General features: G+C 42.3%; 1 protein-coding gene across 9 annotated transcripts in view; it reads left to right on the forward strand.

Moving 5' to 3' along the window:
- The window catches only part of chd6 (chromodomain helicase DNA binding protein 6), a 132782-nt gene that overhangs the window by 61215 nt on the left and 51228 nt on the right, over nt 1–20339 (forward strand). For 8 of the 9 annotated variants that reach the window (XM_045691373.1, XM_014131640.2, XM_014131639.2 and 5 more), the window contains 8 exons: nt 2808–3051; nt 6768–6944; nt 7242–7385; nt 7862–8117; nt 8204–8414; nt 15573–15768; nt 16640–16804; nt 17384–17563. In XM_045691373.1, the coding sequence (XP_045547329.1) occupies nt 2808–3051; nt 6768–6944; nt 7242–7385; nt 7862–8117; nt 8204–8414; nt 15573–15768; nt 16640–16804; nt 17384–17563 (1573 nt within the window). The remainder of the gene's footprint in view (nt 1–2807; nt 3052–6767; nt 6945–7241; nt 7386–7861; nt 8118–8203; nt 8415–15572; nt 15769–16639; nt 16805–17383; nt 17564–20339) is intronic. The other variant, XM_014131636.2, reaches the window with a different exon arrangement.

The following is a 20339-nucleotide window of genomic DNA, read 5'->3' on the forward strand; positions in this document are numbered from 1 at the left end:
GATTTTCAAATACCTTAAAAATCCTATTACTTCAATTTCTCAAACATATGACTATTTTACAGCTATTTAAAGACAAGACTCTCGTTAATCTAACCACACTGTCCGATTTCAAAAAGGCTTTACAACGAAAGCAAAACATTAGATTATGTCAGCAGAGTACCCAGCCAGAAATAATCAGACACCCATTTTTCAAGCTAGCATATAATGTCACAAAAACCCAGAAGACAGCTAAATGCAGCACTAACCTTTTGATGATCTTCATCAGATGACAACCCTAGGACATTGTTATACAATACATGCATGTTTTGTTCAATCAAGTTCATATTTATATAAAAAAACAGCTTTTTACATTAGCATGTGACGTTCAGAACTAGCATACCCCCCGCAAACTTCCGGGGACTTTACTAACAATTTACTAAATTACTCACGATAAACGTTCACAAAAAGCATAACAATTATTTTAAGAATTATAGATACAGAACTCCTCTATGCACTCGATATGTCCGATTTTAAAATAGCTTTTTGGTGAAAGCACATTTTGCAATATTCTAAGTACATAGCCCAGCCATCACGGGCTAGCTATTTAGACACCCGGCAAGTTTAGCCTTCACCAAAATCAGATTTACTATAACAAAAATGTTATTACCTTTGTTGTCTTCGTCAGAATGCACTCCCAGGACTTCTACTTCAATAACAAATGTTGGTTTGGTCCCAAATAATCCATCGTTATATCCAAATAGCGGCGTTTTGTTCGTGCGTTCCAGAAACTATCCGAAATGGTAAATCAGGGTCGTGCGCATGGCGCAATTCGTGACAAAAAAATTCTAAATATTCCATTACCGTACTTCGAAGCATGTCAACCGCTGTTTAAAATCAATTTTTATGCAATTTATCACGTAAAAAAGCGATAATATTCCGACCGGGAATCTCCTTTTCGGTAAACAGAGGAAAAAACACAAAGACGGGGGCAGCCAGTGCACGCGCCTAAGCCCACAGTCCCTTGATCGTCCACTTGAGAAAGGCGATAATGTGTTTCAGCCTGGGGCTGGAATGACAACATTCAGGTTTTTCCCGGGCTCTGAGAGCCTATTGGAGCCATGGGAAGTGTCACGTTACCGCAGAGATCCTTTGTAATGGAATGAGATGTCAAAGAAAGACAATAAATGGTCAGACAGGCCACTTCCTGTAAAGGAATCTCTCAGGTTTTGACCTGCCATTTGAGTTCTGTTATACTCACAGACACCATTCAAACAGTTTTAGAAACTTTGGAGTGTTTTCTACCCAAAGCCAATAATTATATGCATATTCTAGTTACTGGGCAGGAGTAGTAACCAGATTAAATCGGGTACGTTTTTTATCCAGCCGTGTCAATACTGCCCCCTACCCTCAACAGGTTAAGTACTTTACACCACTGACTGGCCCTGAATAAATTAAGTTGCATCATGTTTCGACCAAGGCAATTCCCGTAAAGGCATATTGCTGTTTTCCCTGATCAAGTGTGATATTTTTTTGTCCACATAAATGACTTCGGTAAGTTGTTAATGTGAAACTCACTTGACTGTCTTGCAATGTAGAACACAATTTAACTTGCAGTTGTGCTTCCTGCCACACGCCGTTCTGCATGTCTCTTTCAATGCGGCAAAATGTTTAGAAATAACTTTTTATTGCCCGGAACTGTAAGTCTTAGGAGGTTATTTCTATTTAGCATAATGCCTACACCCGTCTGATCCTTTTAAATCTATGAAAAGTGTCTTAGAACCTGGAGTGGATTTCATTACAAAAAAAAAAGTCTACAGCTGCTTCTCTGGTAGTGTAATGGAACATTATGTTTGATTTTCTAATGATGAACACAAATCAGATCAAATCTTCAAATGCAGAGAAATTGGTCTGTTTGTGCAGTTGTGTCGGAGTATAATTTTTATGACAGATTTGAGTAGCTCGTTGAAAGTAATTGCCGTGTATCGCTTTTTGTTTTGTTGTTTATCCACTCTGATGGACAATACAGTGGTGTTGCATCCCTTACAAGAGGCTCAGACAGCTGTTCAGTTTGTTCACATCAAAATCACAAATGGTTTGTTGTGCCCAGAAATAAATAACACATATTGAAACCAGGCAAGATCAAAAGGTGAGATCAGGTGTTCAAATTAACCAAATATTTATGGTACACTGATATCAAACAATATTTCCTTGACTGGAGGTCTTCGGGCACAGCCAGTCTTTACGCTAAGCTAGCGCTAACACTAGTTAGCATTGGCTCACAAAGCGACCTCGAACTTCCATGAGTATCCATGAGTTCAGCTGACTCTGGTGATGTAGATAAATTGTCATTGTCCCGAACTTTAATCAGTCAAGGCTGAGATGGCGGGTATGACAACTTTTGGTGTGGTGGACTAACTTTAAACTGCTAACCTGTGAAATATTTGCATCAAAAACATTTGTTAGATACCTATATGTTGTCATTCAGTGCATCGCGTGCCGCTTGGATTGTAAACAGGTGGGTTATTTTGAATGGGAGGGGCTGGGGACTGGCTTTGGCAGAGGCTTAATGTGGATTGTTACTTAAATGTTACTTCCGCTCAGAAGAGATTTGAAAACCTTAGACCCCAGAATCAAACTGAGTTAGCTGGACAGCACATGTGAGATTTGGTTCTATGTTCCGAGATGACCTTTTACTCACCCGCTATGGTAAAGGTCAACACCCGCACCTTTTGTCTTTTTTGATGACATTTTGTTTTTGTGTTTGACACCACCGTGATTCCCACATCTTCCTGTTTGTCACAACAGTTTTCTCACCTCTTCCCATACAGGAAGAACTGCATCCTGGCTGACGAGATGGGCCTGGGGAAGACCATCCAGTCCATCACCTTTCTCTTCGAGATGTTTTCCATGGGCCTGCGGGGGCCCTTCCTCATCATCGCCCCCCTCTCCACCATCACCAATTGGGAGAGGGAGTTCCGTACCTGGACGGAGATCAATGTCATCGTCTACCACGGCAGCCAGATCAGCCGCCAGATGATCCACCAGTACGAGATGTACCACAAGGACCAGCAGGTGAGCCAACATGGTGTGTGTGAGGGTATGTGTGAGTGCAAGGGTTAAACCTCTTCTTCACTGTGACGGATTTCCGTCATGTTATTTTTAAATTTTTGGGGATAAAATAACTGAAATTAGTCAACTTTGCAATTTCATATGTTTACAAAATGATCCTCTTTCCCTAAAAGCATGATGCCCTGGCAACCCCAAGCTTAAGCCAATTTTTTTAAAGATGCTATGCTGCATCTGTTATGCTACAGGTTATAATGATTTTAAAGGGCAATTATATTTGGGGCTCCCAAGTGGCGCAGTGGTCTAAGACACTGCATCTCAGTGCAAGAGGTGTACCTGGTTCGAATCCAGGCTGTATCACATCCGGCCGTGACTGGTAGTGTCTAGTTAAGTAAAATAAAAAAATATATATATATTTCAGATGGTGTCAACACAATTTTATTTTAATACATTTTGGAGTAGAATATCCTTTTAAAAAGTCACCCGAAGTGACCTTCTCAGTTTTTAACCTTTCTGGGAAGGGGGTTCCGCTAGCGGAACACCTGGTCTACAGCCAGTGAAATTGCAGAGAGCCAAATTCAAACAGAAATCTCATAGTTAAAATTCCTCAAACATACAAGTATTATACACCATTTTAAAGATAAACTTCTCGTTAATCCAGCCACAGTGTCTGATTTCAGAAAGGCTTTAAGGTGAAAGCACACCATGCGATTATGTTAGGTCAGCGCCTAGCCACAAAAAAACCATACAGCCATTTTCCAAAGGAGAGGTGTCACAAAAGTCAGAAATAGCGTTAAAATGAATCACTAACCTTTGATGATCTTCATCTGGTGGCACTCCCAGGACTCCATGGGCCATCTGCTTAGAGTGCTCTTATTCGCTCCCCTTTCACAATAGAAGCCTGAAACAACTTCTAAAGACTGTTGACATCTAGTGGAAGCCTTAGGGAGTGCAATCTGACCCCACAGACACTGGATATTTGATAGGCATTCACTTAAAACAACAAACCTCAGTATTCCCACTTCCTGGTTGGATGTTTCTCAGGTTTTCACCTGCCATATGAGTTCTGTTATACTCGCAGACATTATTTTAACAGTTTTGGAAACTTTAGAGTGTTTTCTATCCAAATCTACGAATTATATGCATATTCTAGCTTCTAGGCCTGAGTAACAGGCAGATTACGTGCGTGCGTGCGTGCGTGCGTGCGTGCGTGCGTATATGACCAGTTAGGCGGTTGGTCAGTCATGGTGTGGGGTGGCATTTCTTTGGGGGGCCGCACAGCCCTCCATGTGCTCGCCAGAGGTAGCCTGAATGCCATTAGGTACCGAGATGAGATCCTCAGACCCCTTGTGAGACCATATGCTGGTGCGGTTGGCCCTGGGTTCCTCCTAATGCAAGACAATGCTAGACCTCATGTGGCTGGAGTGTGTCAGCAGTTCCTGCAAGAGGAAGGCATTGATGCTATGGACTGGCCCGCCCGTTCCCCAGACATGAATCCAATTGAGCACATCTGGAACATCATGTCTCGCTCCATCCACCAACGCCACGTTGCACCACAGACTGTCCAGGAGTTGGCGGATGCTTTAGTCCAGGTCTGGGAGGAGATCCCTCAGGAGACCATCCGCCACCTCATCAGGAGCATGCCCAGGCGTTGTAGGGAGGTCGTACAGGCACGTGGAGGCCACACACACTACTGAGCCTCGTTTTGACTTGTTTTAAGGACATTACATCAAAGTTGGATCAGTCTGTAGTGTGGTTTTCCACTTTAATTTTGAGTGTGACTCCAAATCCACACCTCCATGGGTTGATAAATTGGATTTCCATTGATTCTTTTTGTGTGATTTTGTTGTCAGCACATTCAACTATGTAAAGAAAAAAGTATTTAATAAGATTATTTATTTCATTCAGATCTAGGATGTGTTGTTTAAGTGTTCCCTTTATTTTTTTGAGCAGTGTATAAATATATATGTGTTTATACAGCCTTTCTATTTGAGGTATAGGGACATTAGTATCTCTGGAAATGTGGTACCATGGTACTGACAATATCTGTACGTCATGCCTCAAGTGGGTTTGAGGAACTCATGTTGAGGAAGTAGAGTCTCAAGGTAAAGTATACTGAACAAAAATATAAACACAACATCTATAGTGTTGGTTTCATGAGCTGAAATAAAAGATGCACAAAATGCTTATTTTTCTCATTTTGTGCACAAATGTGTTTACATCCCTATTTGTGAGCATTTCTCCTTTGCCAAGATAATCCATCCACCTAATAGTGTGGCATATCAAGAAGCTGATTAAACAGCATGATCATTACACAGGTGCACTTTGTGCTGGGGAGAATAAAAGACCACTCTAAAATGTGTAGTTTTGTCACACAACACAATGACACAGATGTCTCAAGTTTTGAGTTAGCGTGCAATTGGCATGCTGACTACACGAATGTCCACCAGAGCTGTTGCCAGAGAATTGAATGTTCATTTCTCTCCAACATTGTTTTAGAGAATTTGGCAGTTTGTCCGACCGGCCTCAAAACCTCAGAACACGTGTAACCATGCCAGCCCAGGGCCTCCACATTCGGCTTCTTCACCTGCGGGATTGTCTTGAGAACAGCCATCCGGACAGCTGATGGAACTGTGGGTTTGCACAACCAAAGAATTTCTGCACAAACTGTCCGAAACCGTCTCAGGGAAGCTCATCTGCGTGCTCATTGTCCTCACTAAGATCTTGACCTGATTGCAGTGCGGCGTCATAACCGACTTCAGTGTGCAAATGCTCACCTTCGATGGCCACTAGCATGCTGGAGCAGTGTGCTCTTCACGGATTAATCCTGGTTTCAACTGTGCTGGGCAGATGGCAGACAGCGTAGCGTGTATGGCGTTGTGTGGGTGGGTGGTTTGCTGATTTCAACATTGTGAACAGAGTGCCCCATGGTGGCGGTGGGGTTATGGTATGGGCAGGCATAAGCTACGGACAACAAACAATTGCATTTTATTAATGACAATTTGAATGCATAGAGATACCATGACCTGAGTCCCATTGTCGTGCCATTCTCCGCCGCCATCACCTCATGTTTCAGCATGATAATGCACGGCCCCATGTCGCAAGGATCTGTACACAATTCCTGGAAGCTGAAAATATCCCAGTTCTTCCATGGCTTGCATACTCACCAGACATGTCACCTATTGAGCACGTTTGGGATGCTCTGGATTGGTGTGTACGACAGCGTATTCCAGTTCACGCCAATATCCAACAACTTCACACAGCTATTGAAGAGTGGGATAACATTCCACAGGCCACAATCAACAGCCTGATCAACTTTATGTGAAGGAGATGTCGTGCTGCATGAGGCAAATGGTGGTCACTCCAGATGGACTGGTTTTCTCATCCACGCCCCCACTTTTTGTGACCTTCTAATGTTACAAGATATTCGAATGAGTTCTAATATCAACCCTGCAAAATGTGAGGATTTCACACAAACGACTTCAACGTTTTGATATTTGATCGAAGAGGACAGCAATCTGATGCCATGGCATTGTTTTTAATTTACTGTAGTAGGATTAAATGTTTAGGACCAGAACTCCCTGAGGACAACATAACGGTTTTCATCAAAGTGTTAAAGCAGTGTTTTAAAGAACTGCTCTAAAAAGTGTGTGTTAAAGAAGTGTTAAAGGTATTCTTAATTATTTTATTTTACTCCACCTTTTGTCTTTCTCTGTGTCTAGGGAAACATAGTGTCAGGCGGGTACAAGTTCCACGGGGTGATCACCACCTTTGAGATGATCATGGCCGACTGTCCAGAGCTGAAGAAGATCCACTGGCGCTGCGTGGTCATCGACGAAGCCCACCGCCTCAAGAACCGCAACTGTAAACTCCTGGAGGGACTCAAGCTCATGAACCTGGTGAGGGGGTAGCTAGCTAACTTTCTTGGCCGTCTGCATTGTCGTTGTAGTCCAATTCAGTGCAGCACCAGCCAAGGCTGATGGTAGCATGGATGCCCTTCCTTGGTCAAGAGGGACATACTGCACAAAAATAAACATTGTAATGAGCCAGACTAGCGAGTGGGAATCTCTGTTGAGTTACATGGATGATACGTGTCTTTGAGTGACCTGAAAAGCTGTATAAATGTTTTTTTATGTATTAATACTCAAATCTGAGTACCATTTTGTTGTGTATTACACCTCTACCACCCCCTGTAGGAACACAAGGTCCTCTTGACGGGTACCCCTCTGCAGAACTCGGTGGAGGAGCTCTTCAGTCTTCTCAACTTCCTGGAGCCCCTACAGTTCCCCTCAGAGAGCCTCTTCCTAGAGGAGTTTGGAGATCTGAAGACTGAGGAACAGGTGATTCTTTTTTTTAATTTTTAATTTATTTTTCTCTGAGATACCCTTTTAGTGTAGCAAAGTGGGAAACCTACCTTTGGAATTTATGGGAATGTTGATTCTTTCTCAGAGATACCCTTCAACAATTTCCTTTTAAACATTGTATCATATACTTAATGGCAGTTAACATGCTACTGAACAAAATGGAAAGCCTGCACTTTAAATCATCAAGCAGTTTTTGAATCTGTGTCGGTATCAAGTTGTTGCATCTGCAGTGCAGGTGTGGGCAATTTAAACATATTGTTATGAATAGCGCCACAGTAAACATAATGTTGTGTCCAGGCCAGACTAAACAAACAATTGAATTGTCTAAGTCCAAACTGTATGCTGTTAAGTCTGTAGCTACACTAGACATTCTAAGTCTCATTACTGCAGACCATCAGATCCTAACCTCCTCTGTCCTCCTTTGACCCCAACCCTGCTCTCCTCTACCCCAGGTGAAGAAGCTGCAGGCCATCCTGAAGCCCATGATGCTGCGGCGACTGAAGGACGACGTGGAGAAGAACCTGGCACCCAAGGAGGAGACCATCATTGAGGTGGAGCTCACCAACATGCAGAAGAAGTACTACCGTGCCATCCTTGAGAAGAACTTCACCTTCCTGGCCAAGGGGGCCAACCAGCATAACATGCCCAACCTCATCAACACCATGATGGAGCTGCGCAAGTGCTGCAACCACCCCTACCTGATCAAAGGTGACATGTGGACACACAAACACACAAAAACACTTAAAATGTTCACAGTTCATAATAAAATGTAAATTTTCGATGGAAACGTCCAGGTGCGGAGGAGAAGATCCTGGATAGCTTCAGGAAAACACACAGCCCCGATGCCTGGGACTTCAACCTCCAGGCCATGATTCAGGCGGCGGGGAAGCTGGTGCTCATCGACAAACTGCTGCCTAAGCTGATTGCTGGCGGCCACAAGGTGCTGGTCTTCTCCCAGATGGTGCGCTGCCTGGATATCCTGGAGGATTACCTCATCCAGAGGAGGTGAGCCTGGGGCTAAGGATAGAGCCGGGGTTAGGGCAGTTATAGTGTAGTAAACAACCAAAGATTTCAAGACTAAAAGTGGTGAAAGTAGTAGCCTACAATAGGATAAAAACTCCAGGTAAAAATACACTTTATCTAGTCCTTGGCCTATATCCTAATCTGACTTTGGTGCAGGTCAATGTTTATTTGTCACATGCACAGGATACAAAAGGTGTACATGGTGCAGTGAAATGGTTACTTGAATATTTGCATTGTCGCAATATCAAAAATAAGAAAGTCTCCAGATAAAAATATTTCATAATTATTAGATGAGGTTTACCTAGACACACTTATCTAAATTGATGGGTTATGTGAAAGAAATGCTATAACCACCCCCCAGCTACATCTAGTTAAGTGGATGGGTCACTATTGTCTCGACATGTACACATGTTCATGAAATACAATAGATGGCCGTAATCACCCAGACACACCTGGCTAACTTGATGGGTCCTGTAATCATCTGGCAAAGAGGAGTCTTTTGTTTAGACATGTAGCTAGCTAGCTAAACAATGAACCACAATCCCAACCCATAGCTACAGTACAAACAGATTGTCATAGCTAGCCACCATTCATGAAATGCTGTAGTATGAATCTGCAGGTAGCTAAAGCTAACCAACTAGGTTCAATGTCAGCTGGCTAGCTAACATTAGGCTATAACTAGCAATGCAAATGTATTTCTGGGATTACAAATAACATTACTGCACAGATAATACATGTAACGTTAGCTAGCGAGCCAGCAAACTAACGTTTGCTAGCTAGCTAACAGTACGATTTTAACTTGCAACGAAAACTACTTTCTGATAAAATTTGAAACGTATAATATCTAAAAATGTAGCTAGCTAGACTCTTACCCGTATACATGGATGAACGCTTTTCTGTTTGTAGCTAGCTACAGCTACAGCTAGCTACAGCTCGTTTGACCCGTTGTGTCAAGTCACTCCGGTTCACACTGACTGTTTACAGAAAGTAGTCCATCACAACTTTTCCCCACTGATCTTTGTCGATAGCGCCTGCTAAATTCAGGGCAGCAATGTTGAGATCAGTAGCAATACTTGTGTAGTTCTCCATGGCTAACATTATATCTTTCACAAAAGCCACTGTAGCAAGGATTATCTACACATACTGAGCAGCTCGTGTTGAAGACATAAGCGTGCTACGTCGCAGACCAATCCGAACTCATCTCTTGGCATGTTCAGCCCATCCATTATCTCAGCCAATCATGGCTAGGGGAAGGTTCCTGACTTTTTCCATGGCTAAACAAACTAGGCTCGTAATTTAACAATTGTATTCGAATTTACAGATGGCGTACACATTTGTTATTAACCTCTCTGGGGTATGTGGGATGCTAGTGTCTGCAGGACACACTATTCAACAGCCAGTGAAATAGCAGGGCGCCAAATTCAAAACAACAAATCTCATAATTCAAATTTCTCAAACATACAACTATTATGTCCCATTTTAAAGATACACTTCTCGTTAATCCAACCACATCCGATTTCTAAAAGGCTTTACGGCAAAAGTATAACATTAGATTATGTTAGGACAGCGCCTAAACAAGAAAAACCACACAGCCATTTTCCAAGCAAGGAGAGTTGTCACAAAAAACAGAAATACAGCTAAAATGAATCACTAACCTTTGATGATCTTCATCAAATGGCACTCATAGGACTTCATGTTACACAATACATGTATGTTTTGCTCGATAAAGTTCATATTTATATCCAAAAACCCCATTTTACATTGGCGTGTAATGTTCAGAAATGTTTTGCCTCCCAAAACTATCGGTGAATGAGCACATCAATTTACAGAAATACTCTTCATAAACGTTGATAAAATATTCAACTGTTATTCAAAGAATTATAGATACACTTCTCCTTAATGCAACCGCTGTGTCAGATTTCAAAAAAGCTTTACGGCAAAAGCAAACTTTGCAATAATCTGAGTACTGCGCTCAGATATCAAAACAAGCCATACAGATACCCGCCATTTTGGAGTCAACAGAAATGACAAAAATTACATTATGAAAATTCACTTACCTTTGATGATCTTCATCGGAATGCACTCCCAGGAATCCCAGTTCCAGAATAAATGTTTGTTTTGTTTCGTTAAAGTTCATCTTTACGTCCAAATACCTCCAATTTCTTCGCGCGTTCAGTCGAGTAATCCAAATCCACTGTGCTCGCGCAGTGAGTTCAGACGAAAAGCCAAAAAGTTATATTACAGTTCGTAGAAACATGTCAAACGATGTATAGAATCAATCTTCAGGATGTTTTTGTCATAAATCTTCCATAATATTCCAACCGGACGATTCCTTTGTCTTCAGAAATGAAAAGGAACACAGCTAACTTTCATGTGAGTGCGCGCGATTGAGCTCATGTCATTTTCTCAGTCATCTGATTCCAATGGCTTTTATTCTCTCCCCATTCACAGTAGAAGCATGAAACAACGTTCTAAAGACTGTTGACATCTAGTGGAAGCCTTGAAGTGCAAAATGACCCCATTGACACTGTACACTGGATAGGGAATCACTTGAAAAACTACAAACCTCAGATTTCCACACTTCCTGGTTGGATTTTTTCTCAGGTTTTTGCCTGCCATATGATTTCTGTTATACTCACAGACATCATTCAAACAGTTGTAGAAACTTCAGATTGTTTTCTATCCAAATCTACTAATAATATGCATATCCTACCTTCAGGGCCTGAGAAGCAGGCAGTTTACTACGGGCATGCTTTTCATCCGGATGTCAAAATACTGCCCCCTACCCCGATGAAGTTAATCTGTTGAGGACAGATGTTCCGCCAGCGGAACCCCTAGCCAACAGCCAATGGCATCGCACGGCGCGAAATACAAAACCAACTAAAATACCACAATTCAATTTTCTCAAACAATCAACTATTTTACACCATTTTAAAGATAAGACTCGTTAATCTAACCACATTGTCCGATTTCAAAAAGGCTTTACAGCGAAAGCAAAACATTAGATTATGTTAGGAGAGTACATAGACACAAATAATCAAACAGCCATTTTCCAAGCAACCATATATGTCACAAAAACCAAAACCACAGCTAAATACAGCACTAACCTTTGTTGATCTTCATCAGATGACACTCCTAGGACATTATGTTATACAATACATGCATGTTTTGTTCAATCAAGTTCATATTTATATCAAAAACCAGCTTTTTACATTAGCATGTGATGTTCAGAACAAGCATACCCACCGAAAACTTCCGGTGAATTTACTAAATTACTCATGATAAACGTTGACAAAAAACATAATTATTTTAAGAATTATAGATACAGAACTCCTTTATGCAATCGCTATGTCCGATTTTAAAATAGCTTTTCGGCGACAGCACATTTTGCAATATTCTGAGTACATAGCTCGGCCATCAAGGCTAGCTATTCAGACCCGCCAACGTCGGGGCAGCCTAAACTCAGAATTACTATTAGAAAAATTGGATTACCTTTGCTGTTCTTCGTCAGAATGCACTCCCAGGACTTCTACTTCAACAACAAATGTTGTTTTGGTTCCAAATCATCCATAGTTATATCCAAATACCTCCGTTTTGTTCGTGTGTTCAGGTCACTATCCGAAGGGTAACGTGCGAGCGCATTTTGTGACAAATAAATTCAAAATATTCCATTACCGTGCTCAGAAGCATGTCAAACGCTGTTTAAAATCAATTTTTATGATATTTTTCTTGTAAAATAGCGATAATATTCCAAACGGGCAACATTGTATTCATTCAAAGAGAGAAAGAAAAAAATGGCGAGTTCTCGTGACCACGCATCTCCAGTCTCACTGTCCCCAGGCTGACCACTTACAAACTCTGCTCCTATATTTTGCCCAGAGACAGCAGACACCCCATTCCACTTTCTGGCAGCTTTAGAGAGCCAATGGAAGCCTTAGAAAGTGTCACGTAATAGCTCAGATGCTGTAATCTCGATAGAGATGCCACAGAAGGACAACAAATTGTCAGACAGGGCACTTCCTGCATGGAATCTTCTCAGGTTTTTGCCTGCCATATGAGTTCTGTTATACTCAGACACCATTCAAAAAGTTTTAGAATCTTTAGAGTGTTTTCCATCCAAATCTACTAATTATATGCATATTCTAGTTTCTGGGCAGGAGTAGTAACCAGATTAACCTCTCTCGGGTATGTGGGACGAAATCGACCCACCTAGTCAACAGCCAGTGGAATCAAGTGGCGCGATATTGAAAAACCTTAAAAATGCTATTACTTCAATTTCTCAAAAATATGACTATTTTACACCATTTTAATGACAAGACTCTCGTTAATCTAACCACATTGTCCAATTTCAAAAAGGCTTTACAGCGAAAGCAAAACATTAGATTATGTCAGGAGAGTACCCAACCAGAAATAATCACACACCCATTTTTCAAGCTAGCATATAATGTCACAAAAACCCAAACCACAGCTAAATGCAGCACTAACCTTTGATGATCTTCATCAGATGACACTCCTAGGACATTATGTTATACAATACATGCATGTTCTGTTCAATCAAGTTCATATTTATATCAAAAACCAGCTTTTTACATTAGCATGTGACGTTCAGAACTAGCAAACATACCGAAAACTTCCGGTGAATTTACTAAATTACTCACGATAAACGTTCACAAAAAACATAACAATTCTTTTAAGAATTATAGATACAGAACTCCTTTATGCAATCGCGGTGTCAGATTTTAAAATAGCTTTTCGGTGAAAGCACATTTTGCAATATTCTGAGTAGATAGCTCTCCATCACGGGCTAGCTAATTTGACACCCACCAAGTTTGGCGTTCACTAAACTCGGAATTACTATAAGAAAAATTGGATTACCTTTGCTGTTCTTCGTCAGAATGCACTCCCAGGACTTCTACTTCATCCACAAATGTTGTTTTGGTTCAAAATAATCCATAGTTATGTTCAAATATCCTCTGTTTTGTTCTTGCGTTCAAGACACTATCCGAACGGTGACGCGCGGACGCATGTCGTGACAAAAAAATTCAAAATATTCCATTACCGTACTTCGAAGCATGTCAAACGCTGTTTAAATTCAATTTTTATGCGATTTTTCTCGTAAAATAGCGATAATATTCCGACCGGGAGAATTCGTTTTCGTTCAAAGATTCAAAGAAGAAAATGGACTCTTCATGTGCACGCGCGCCCCCGTTTCATTGTTCTCAGATCGACCACTATCCAAATGCGCTACTGTTTTTCAGCCAGGCACTGCAGAGTCATCATTCAACGTTCTGGCGCCTTCTGAGAGCCTATGGGAGCCTTAGAAAATGTCACGTTACAGCAAAGATCCTCTGTTTTCGATAAAGAGGTTATAGAAGGCCAAGAAATGGTCAGAGAGGGCACTTCCTGTACAGAATCTTCTCAGGTTTTGGCCTGCCATATGAGTTCTGTTATACTCACAGACACCATTCAAACAGTTTTAGAAACTTAAGGGTGTTTTCTATCCAAGTCAAACAATTATATGCATTTCTGGGCAGGAGTAATAACCAGATTAAATTGGGTACGTTTTTTATCCGGCCGTGAAAATACTGCCCCCTACCCTAGAGAGGTTAAATCGGGTACGTTTTTTTTTCCGGCCGTGAAAATACTGCCCCCTATCCCAAAGAAGTTAAATAGTACCAGCAAAACACCAGTTTCAACATCAACAGTGAAGTGGCGACTCCGGGAAAGGTTTTCTTCTAGTCAGAGTTCCTCTGTCCAATGTCTGTGTTCTTTTGCCCATCTTTTGACTACTTTAGTACACTATAAGAGAAATGAGTCCAAACACTTATGACATCTTCAAATGGGGGGGACTAGATATTTAAAGTGCTTACATTTCTAAATGATAAATGAGATATGTATGAAAATACCTTAAAATCAAAGGTGACATTATGTACAGTCACCTCATAGGAAACATTTGATCTCAAATCCAAAATGCTGGAGTATAGGGTTGCTGCGTGAACTTGCTTCCATTAAGCCACAAGGGCATTAGTGAGGTCGGGCACTGATGTTGGGCAATTAGGCCTGGCTAGCAGTCGCCGGTTCAATTCATCCCAAAGGTCCTTGATGGGGTTGAGGTCCAGGCTCTGTGCATGCCAGTCAAGTTCATCCACACCGATCTCGATAAACCATTTCTGTATGGACCTCGCTTTGTGCACGGGGGCATTGTCATGCTGAAACAGGAAAGGGCCATCCCCAAACTGTTGCTACAAAGTTGGAAGCACAGAATAGCCTAGATTGTCATTGTATGCTGTAGCGTTAAGATTTCCCTTCACTGGAACTAAGGGGCCTAACCTCCTCCATCAAACTTCACAGTTGGCACTATGCATTTGGGCAGGTAGTGTTCTCCTGGCATCCGCCAATCCCAGTTTAGTCCGTTGGACTGCCAGATGGAGAGGCGTGATTCATCACTCCAGAGAAATCATCACTCCAGCAGACGGTTGGCATTGCGCATGGTGATCTTAGGCTTGTGTGTGGCTGCTCGGTCCTGGGAACCCATTTCATAAAACTCCCAACGAACAGTTGTTGTGCTGACGTTGCTTCTAGAGGCAGTTTGGAACTCGGTAGTAAGTGTTGCAACCGAGGATAGACGATCTTTACGTGCTACATGCTTCAGCACTCAACAGTCCGTTTCTGTGAGCTTGTGTGGCCTACCACTTCGCGGCTGAGTCGTTGTCGCTTCACAATAACAGCACTTACAGTTGACCGGGGAAGCTCTAGCAGGGCAGAAAGTTGACGAACGGACTTGTTGGAAAGGTGGCATCCTATGACGGTGAAACATTGAAAGATACTGAGCTCTTCAGTAAGGCCATTCTACTGTCAATGTTTGTGTATGGAGATTGCATGACTGTGTGCTTGATTTGATACACCTGTCAGCAATGGGTATGGCTAAAATAGCCAAATCCACTCATTTCTATATAAAGTGTACATAGGGGAGTGTGTGTTTTGTCGCGAATTCGAGGGTAACCCCAACCAGGACTCAAACCTGGGTCCAGCGACTGTCAGCTGAACAGATTAGCCATTACGCCAAAAGATCCAAACCTTCTGCTGGGTGTTCGGTTGAGGTCGTTACAGTATTTTCATATGTTTTATATTTGGTTGCAGGTACACCTATGAGCGCATTGATGGCAGAGTGCGGGGAAACCTGCGCCAGGCGGCGATTGACAGGTTCTGTAAGGTGGACTCGGACCGCTTTGTGTTCCTGCTGTGTACTCGTGCTGGGGGCCTAGGCATCAACCTGACCGCTGCAGACACCTGCATCATCTTCGACTCGGACTGGAACCCCCAGAATGACCTACAGGTTAGTCAGCACAAAGTTCAGTACCACTTAGGGCACGTTTTTCACACCTCGATTAAACCCAGTCCTGGACTTAAAAGTATTATACTAATTTCCTGAAGTGGTTTCATGGAGCAGTATGTAGCCCAGCTGCTAAGGATTTGGACCTGTAGCCAAAAGGTCGCCTGTTCGAAAAAAGGGAGAAATTGATCTGGCAACTGAAGGGCTGCTGGGTTCAGTTCCTAACAACAATCCCCTACTGCTGGGCCCTTGAGAAATGCACTTAACCCCACAACATGCTCTCCAACCACGTGCGCTGCACTGCAAATACAAGACACATTTTCGTTGTTCGCTGTAACTATGGACAGTAAAGTTGTATTGTCATTGTATGGTTATCCTGTGTGGCTCAGTTGATAGAGCAATGTCGGGATTGTTGGTTCCGTTCCTGCTGGGTTCACCCCTACGAAAATGTATACACTCTGTAAGTTTCTTCAGATAAAAGCGGCGGCTATATATACTGCCCTACCAAGCAAAAGGGCAGTTACGCTCATAGCGTGGAACTGAGAAAAATAGATTTTATTTACCTTGGTTTCACAGTAACTTTATGCAGTTACTGTTAACATGACCCCCATTTTCTCCAAAACACAATACAATAGAGGCAGGATACTTGTCCACATGATTAAGCATGTATTTAATGTTGCAAAAATGACATTAACTAATTTTCGACCAATTTGATTGGTAGGGTAGTATATTTCCAGCAGATTTCATGTGTGCGTGGAGTATGACATGGCATATAGAAAAAGACTACTCTTCACACACTGTTAATGGCAGTGTTAATATAACAACAGTTCTAAGCCTTATTTGTCAAAAACTGCTCTGTGTTTGTCCATGCCAGGCCCAAGCTCGCTGCCACCGCATCGGCCAGAGTAAAGCAGTGAAGGTGTACAGACTGATCACTAGGAACTCCTATGAGAGGGAGATGTTTGACAAAGCCAGTCTGAAGCTGGGTCTAGACAAGGCCGTGCTGCAGGACATCAATCGAAAGGGCAGCCTCAATGGGGTGAGAGACTGTGCTATAACAGCCTGGTCCCAGATCTGTTTGTGCTGTCTTGCCAACTCCTATTGTCATTCAGCCTCATGCCAGCACAAACTGATCTAGGACCAGGTTAAACTATAAAGGATGAATGTTTGATGTCAGGGTTTTCTTTGTATAAACATTGCGTTGTCTACCACCTTCATGTAGTAGTAATCTTTGACATTTGTATGGTCATCCACACTCAGCACTGCAGTCCCTCAACGCTTTTGTTGCCTGTTTTGCAGTACAACATAGTTGTCGGCGGACATGCTAAACATGTTCCTTTGGACTATCCTGGTTTAGTACCCCTCCACTCGTTCATCAAACTTTCACTAGCCGTGCCAGCAGAAGACGGCTTTGTGATTTTCCACATCCCTACCAAATATACCAATAAACACAGATTTTTAGATCTCTCAGCTGTTTTTGATTCCTAAGGATCCCTTATCTAATTCAGGAAATACATTCAAATGGAATTGACCTCAACCTTGATCTGTAATTGGGTCCAGCTGATCTGAGATCTGTTGCTATGGCTTCTTAACTAATGGGGGGCATGGTGTCCCAAAGATGCAGCAGATGACCAAGATTGAGGTGGAGGACCTGCTGAGGAAGGGGGCATATGGAGCGCTGATGGACGAGGAGGACGAGGGCTCCAAGTTCTGCGAGGAGGACATCGACCAGATCCTGCAGCGCCGCACACAAACCATCACCATTGAGACAGAGGGCAAGGGCTCCACCTTCGCCAAGGTAAACCCTGACCCTTTTACCCGGACCTCTACCCCTGACCCTAATATTCAAACCATCACCATCGAGAGAGCGGGCAAGGGTTCCAACTTTGCCAAGGTAAGACCATGACCCTTATACTCCTAACCTCTAACTCCTGACCCTGATACCCAGACCATCACCATTCGGACAGAGGGCAAGTGCTCCACCTTCGCTAAGGTAAATCCCAACCTTTATAGTCTTACCTCTAACCCCTGATTCTAATATCCAGACCATCACCATCCAGCCAGAGGGCAAGGTCTCCACTTTCGCCAAGGTAAATCCTGACCCTTATACCCTTGACCTCTGACCATTAACCTCTGACCCATATCCAGACCACCACCATCCAGACAGAGGGCTCCACATTTGCCAAGGTAAACTCAATTGTAAACCTAACCCTTAACCTTCAACCTAAATCTACAATGAGGTCCAAAAGTATTTGGACAGCGACACATTTGTTTTGGCTTTGTACCCAGCACTTAGAATTTTAAATGATACCGTGATACAATTAGCCTATGAGGTTAAAGTGCAGACTATCAGCTATAAATTGAGTGCATTTTCATCCATATTGGGTCAACTGTTGAGAAATTACAGCACTTTTTGTATATAGTCCCACCATTTTAGGGAACCAAAAGTTTTCGGATAAATTCACTTGTGTATTAAAGTAGTCAAAAGTTTAGTATTTGATCCCATATTCCTAGCACGCAATGATTAGTATTTGATCCCATATTCCTAGCACGCAATGACTACATAATGCTTGTTACTCTACAAACTTTTTGGATACATTTGCAGTTTGTTTTGTTTGTGTTTCAGATTATTTTGTGGCCAATACAAATTAATGGTAAATAACGAATTGTCATTTGAGTCACTTATTGTAATAAGAATAGAATATGTTGCCTCCCGAGTGGCGCAGCGGTCTAACACGGAACCCAAACCGGCTGCGCGTATGTGCCAACGTGCGCTGTCGTGCATAACTTTATTTTGTCCCCCCACACCAAACATGATCACGACATGCAGGTTAAAATATCAAAACAAACTCTGAACCAATTACATTAATTTGGAGACAGGTCGAAAAGCATTAAACCTTTATGGCAATTTAGCTAGCTAGCTTGCACTTGCTAGCTAATTTGTCCTATATAGCTAGCTTGCTGTTGCTAGCTAATTTGTCCTGGGATATAAACATTGAGTTGTTATTTTACCTGAAATGCACAAGGTCTTCTACTCCGACAATTCATTCACACATAAAACGGTCAACCGAATCGTTTCTAGTAATCTCTCCTCCTTCTAGGCTTTTTCTTCTCTTGACTTCATATTGCGATAAGCAACAGGTGCATTACCGCCACCGACCTCGTTTGTTTTTGATTCACCCACGTGGGTATAACCAATGAAGAGATGGCACGTGGGTACCTGCTTCTATAAACCAATGAGGAGATGGGAGAGGCAGGACTTGCAGCGCGATCTGCGTCAGAAATAGAACTGACTTCTATTTTAGCCCTTGGCAACGCAGATGCTCGTGCAGTGTGGGTGCAATTATTGAATAATATAGATTTCTACATTTATTTTGCAACGCTCGCACACGCAACGCGAGCGGTGTAGTCAGCCTGTAAGGCACTGCATTGCGGTGCTTGAGGCATCACTACAGACCCGGGTTCGATCCCAGGCTGTGTTGCAGCCGGACGCGACAGGGAGACCCATGAGGCAGCGCACAATTTGTCCAACATCGTCTGGGTTAGGGGAGGGTTTGCCTGGCTGGGATGTCCTTGTTCCATCACGCTCTAGCGACTCCTTATGGCGGGCCAGGCGCATGCACGCTGACTTCGGTTGCCAGCTGTACGGTGTTTCCTCCGACACATTGGTGCAGCTGGCTTCCGGGTTAAGCAAGCAGTGTGTCAAGAAGCAGCACGGCTTGGCAGGGTCATGTTTCAGAGGACGAAAGGCTCTCGATCTTCGCCTCTCCCGAGTCCGTACGGGAGTTGCAGCGATGGGACAAGACTGTAGCTACCAATTGGATTAAACGAATTTGGGGAGAAAAAAGGGTAAAAATTACAAAAAATACAAATAAGGAATATGTTTCTAAACACTTCTACATTAATCTGGTTTCTACCATGATTACGTATAGTCATGAATGAATCGTGAATAACGATGAGTGTGAAAGTTAGAGGCATAAATATCATAGACCCCAAAAATGCTGAGGTTTTTAATGACACATGCACAAGTACAGTGAAATGCCTTTCTTGCAAACTCAATAATGCATTAATAAATAACAATGTAATACTAGAAAAAACACACGAGAAATAGGAATAAATATGAAAAACACAATAAGTAAGCGTACTACATACAGGGTCAGTTCCAATACCATATTTACAATGTGCAGGGATACTGGAGTGATGGAGGAGATGCAGTATGTATAGGGTAAGGTGACTAGGAAACAGGGTATAAGATAAACAGAGTAGCAGCAGCTTGTATGTGAGTAGGTGTGCGTTTGTGAGGAGTCAGTATATTAGCATGTCTTGGGGTGTATGATCTTTGTGCCTCTAAATGTTTCACTCATCATTATTCACCATTCATTCATGATTAATGAATATGGGACCAAATACTACACACTTGACTACTTTAATACACATAAAGTGAATTTGTCCTTTTGGTTCCCTAAAATGTATTTACATAAAGTGCTGTCATTTCAAAACAGTTCACCTGATATGGACAGTCTGCACTTTAACCTAATAGTCATTGTATCATTTCAAATCCAAAGTGCTGGAGT

Source organism: Salmo salar, chromosome ssa12 (genome assembly GCF_905237065.1).
Source record: "Salmo salar chromosome ssa12, Ssal_v3.1, whole genome shotgun sequence".
NCBI lineage: Eukaryota > Metazoa > Chordata > Actinopteri > Salmoniformes > Salmonidae > Salmo > Salmo salar.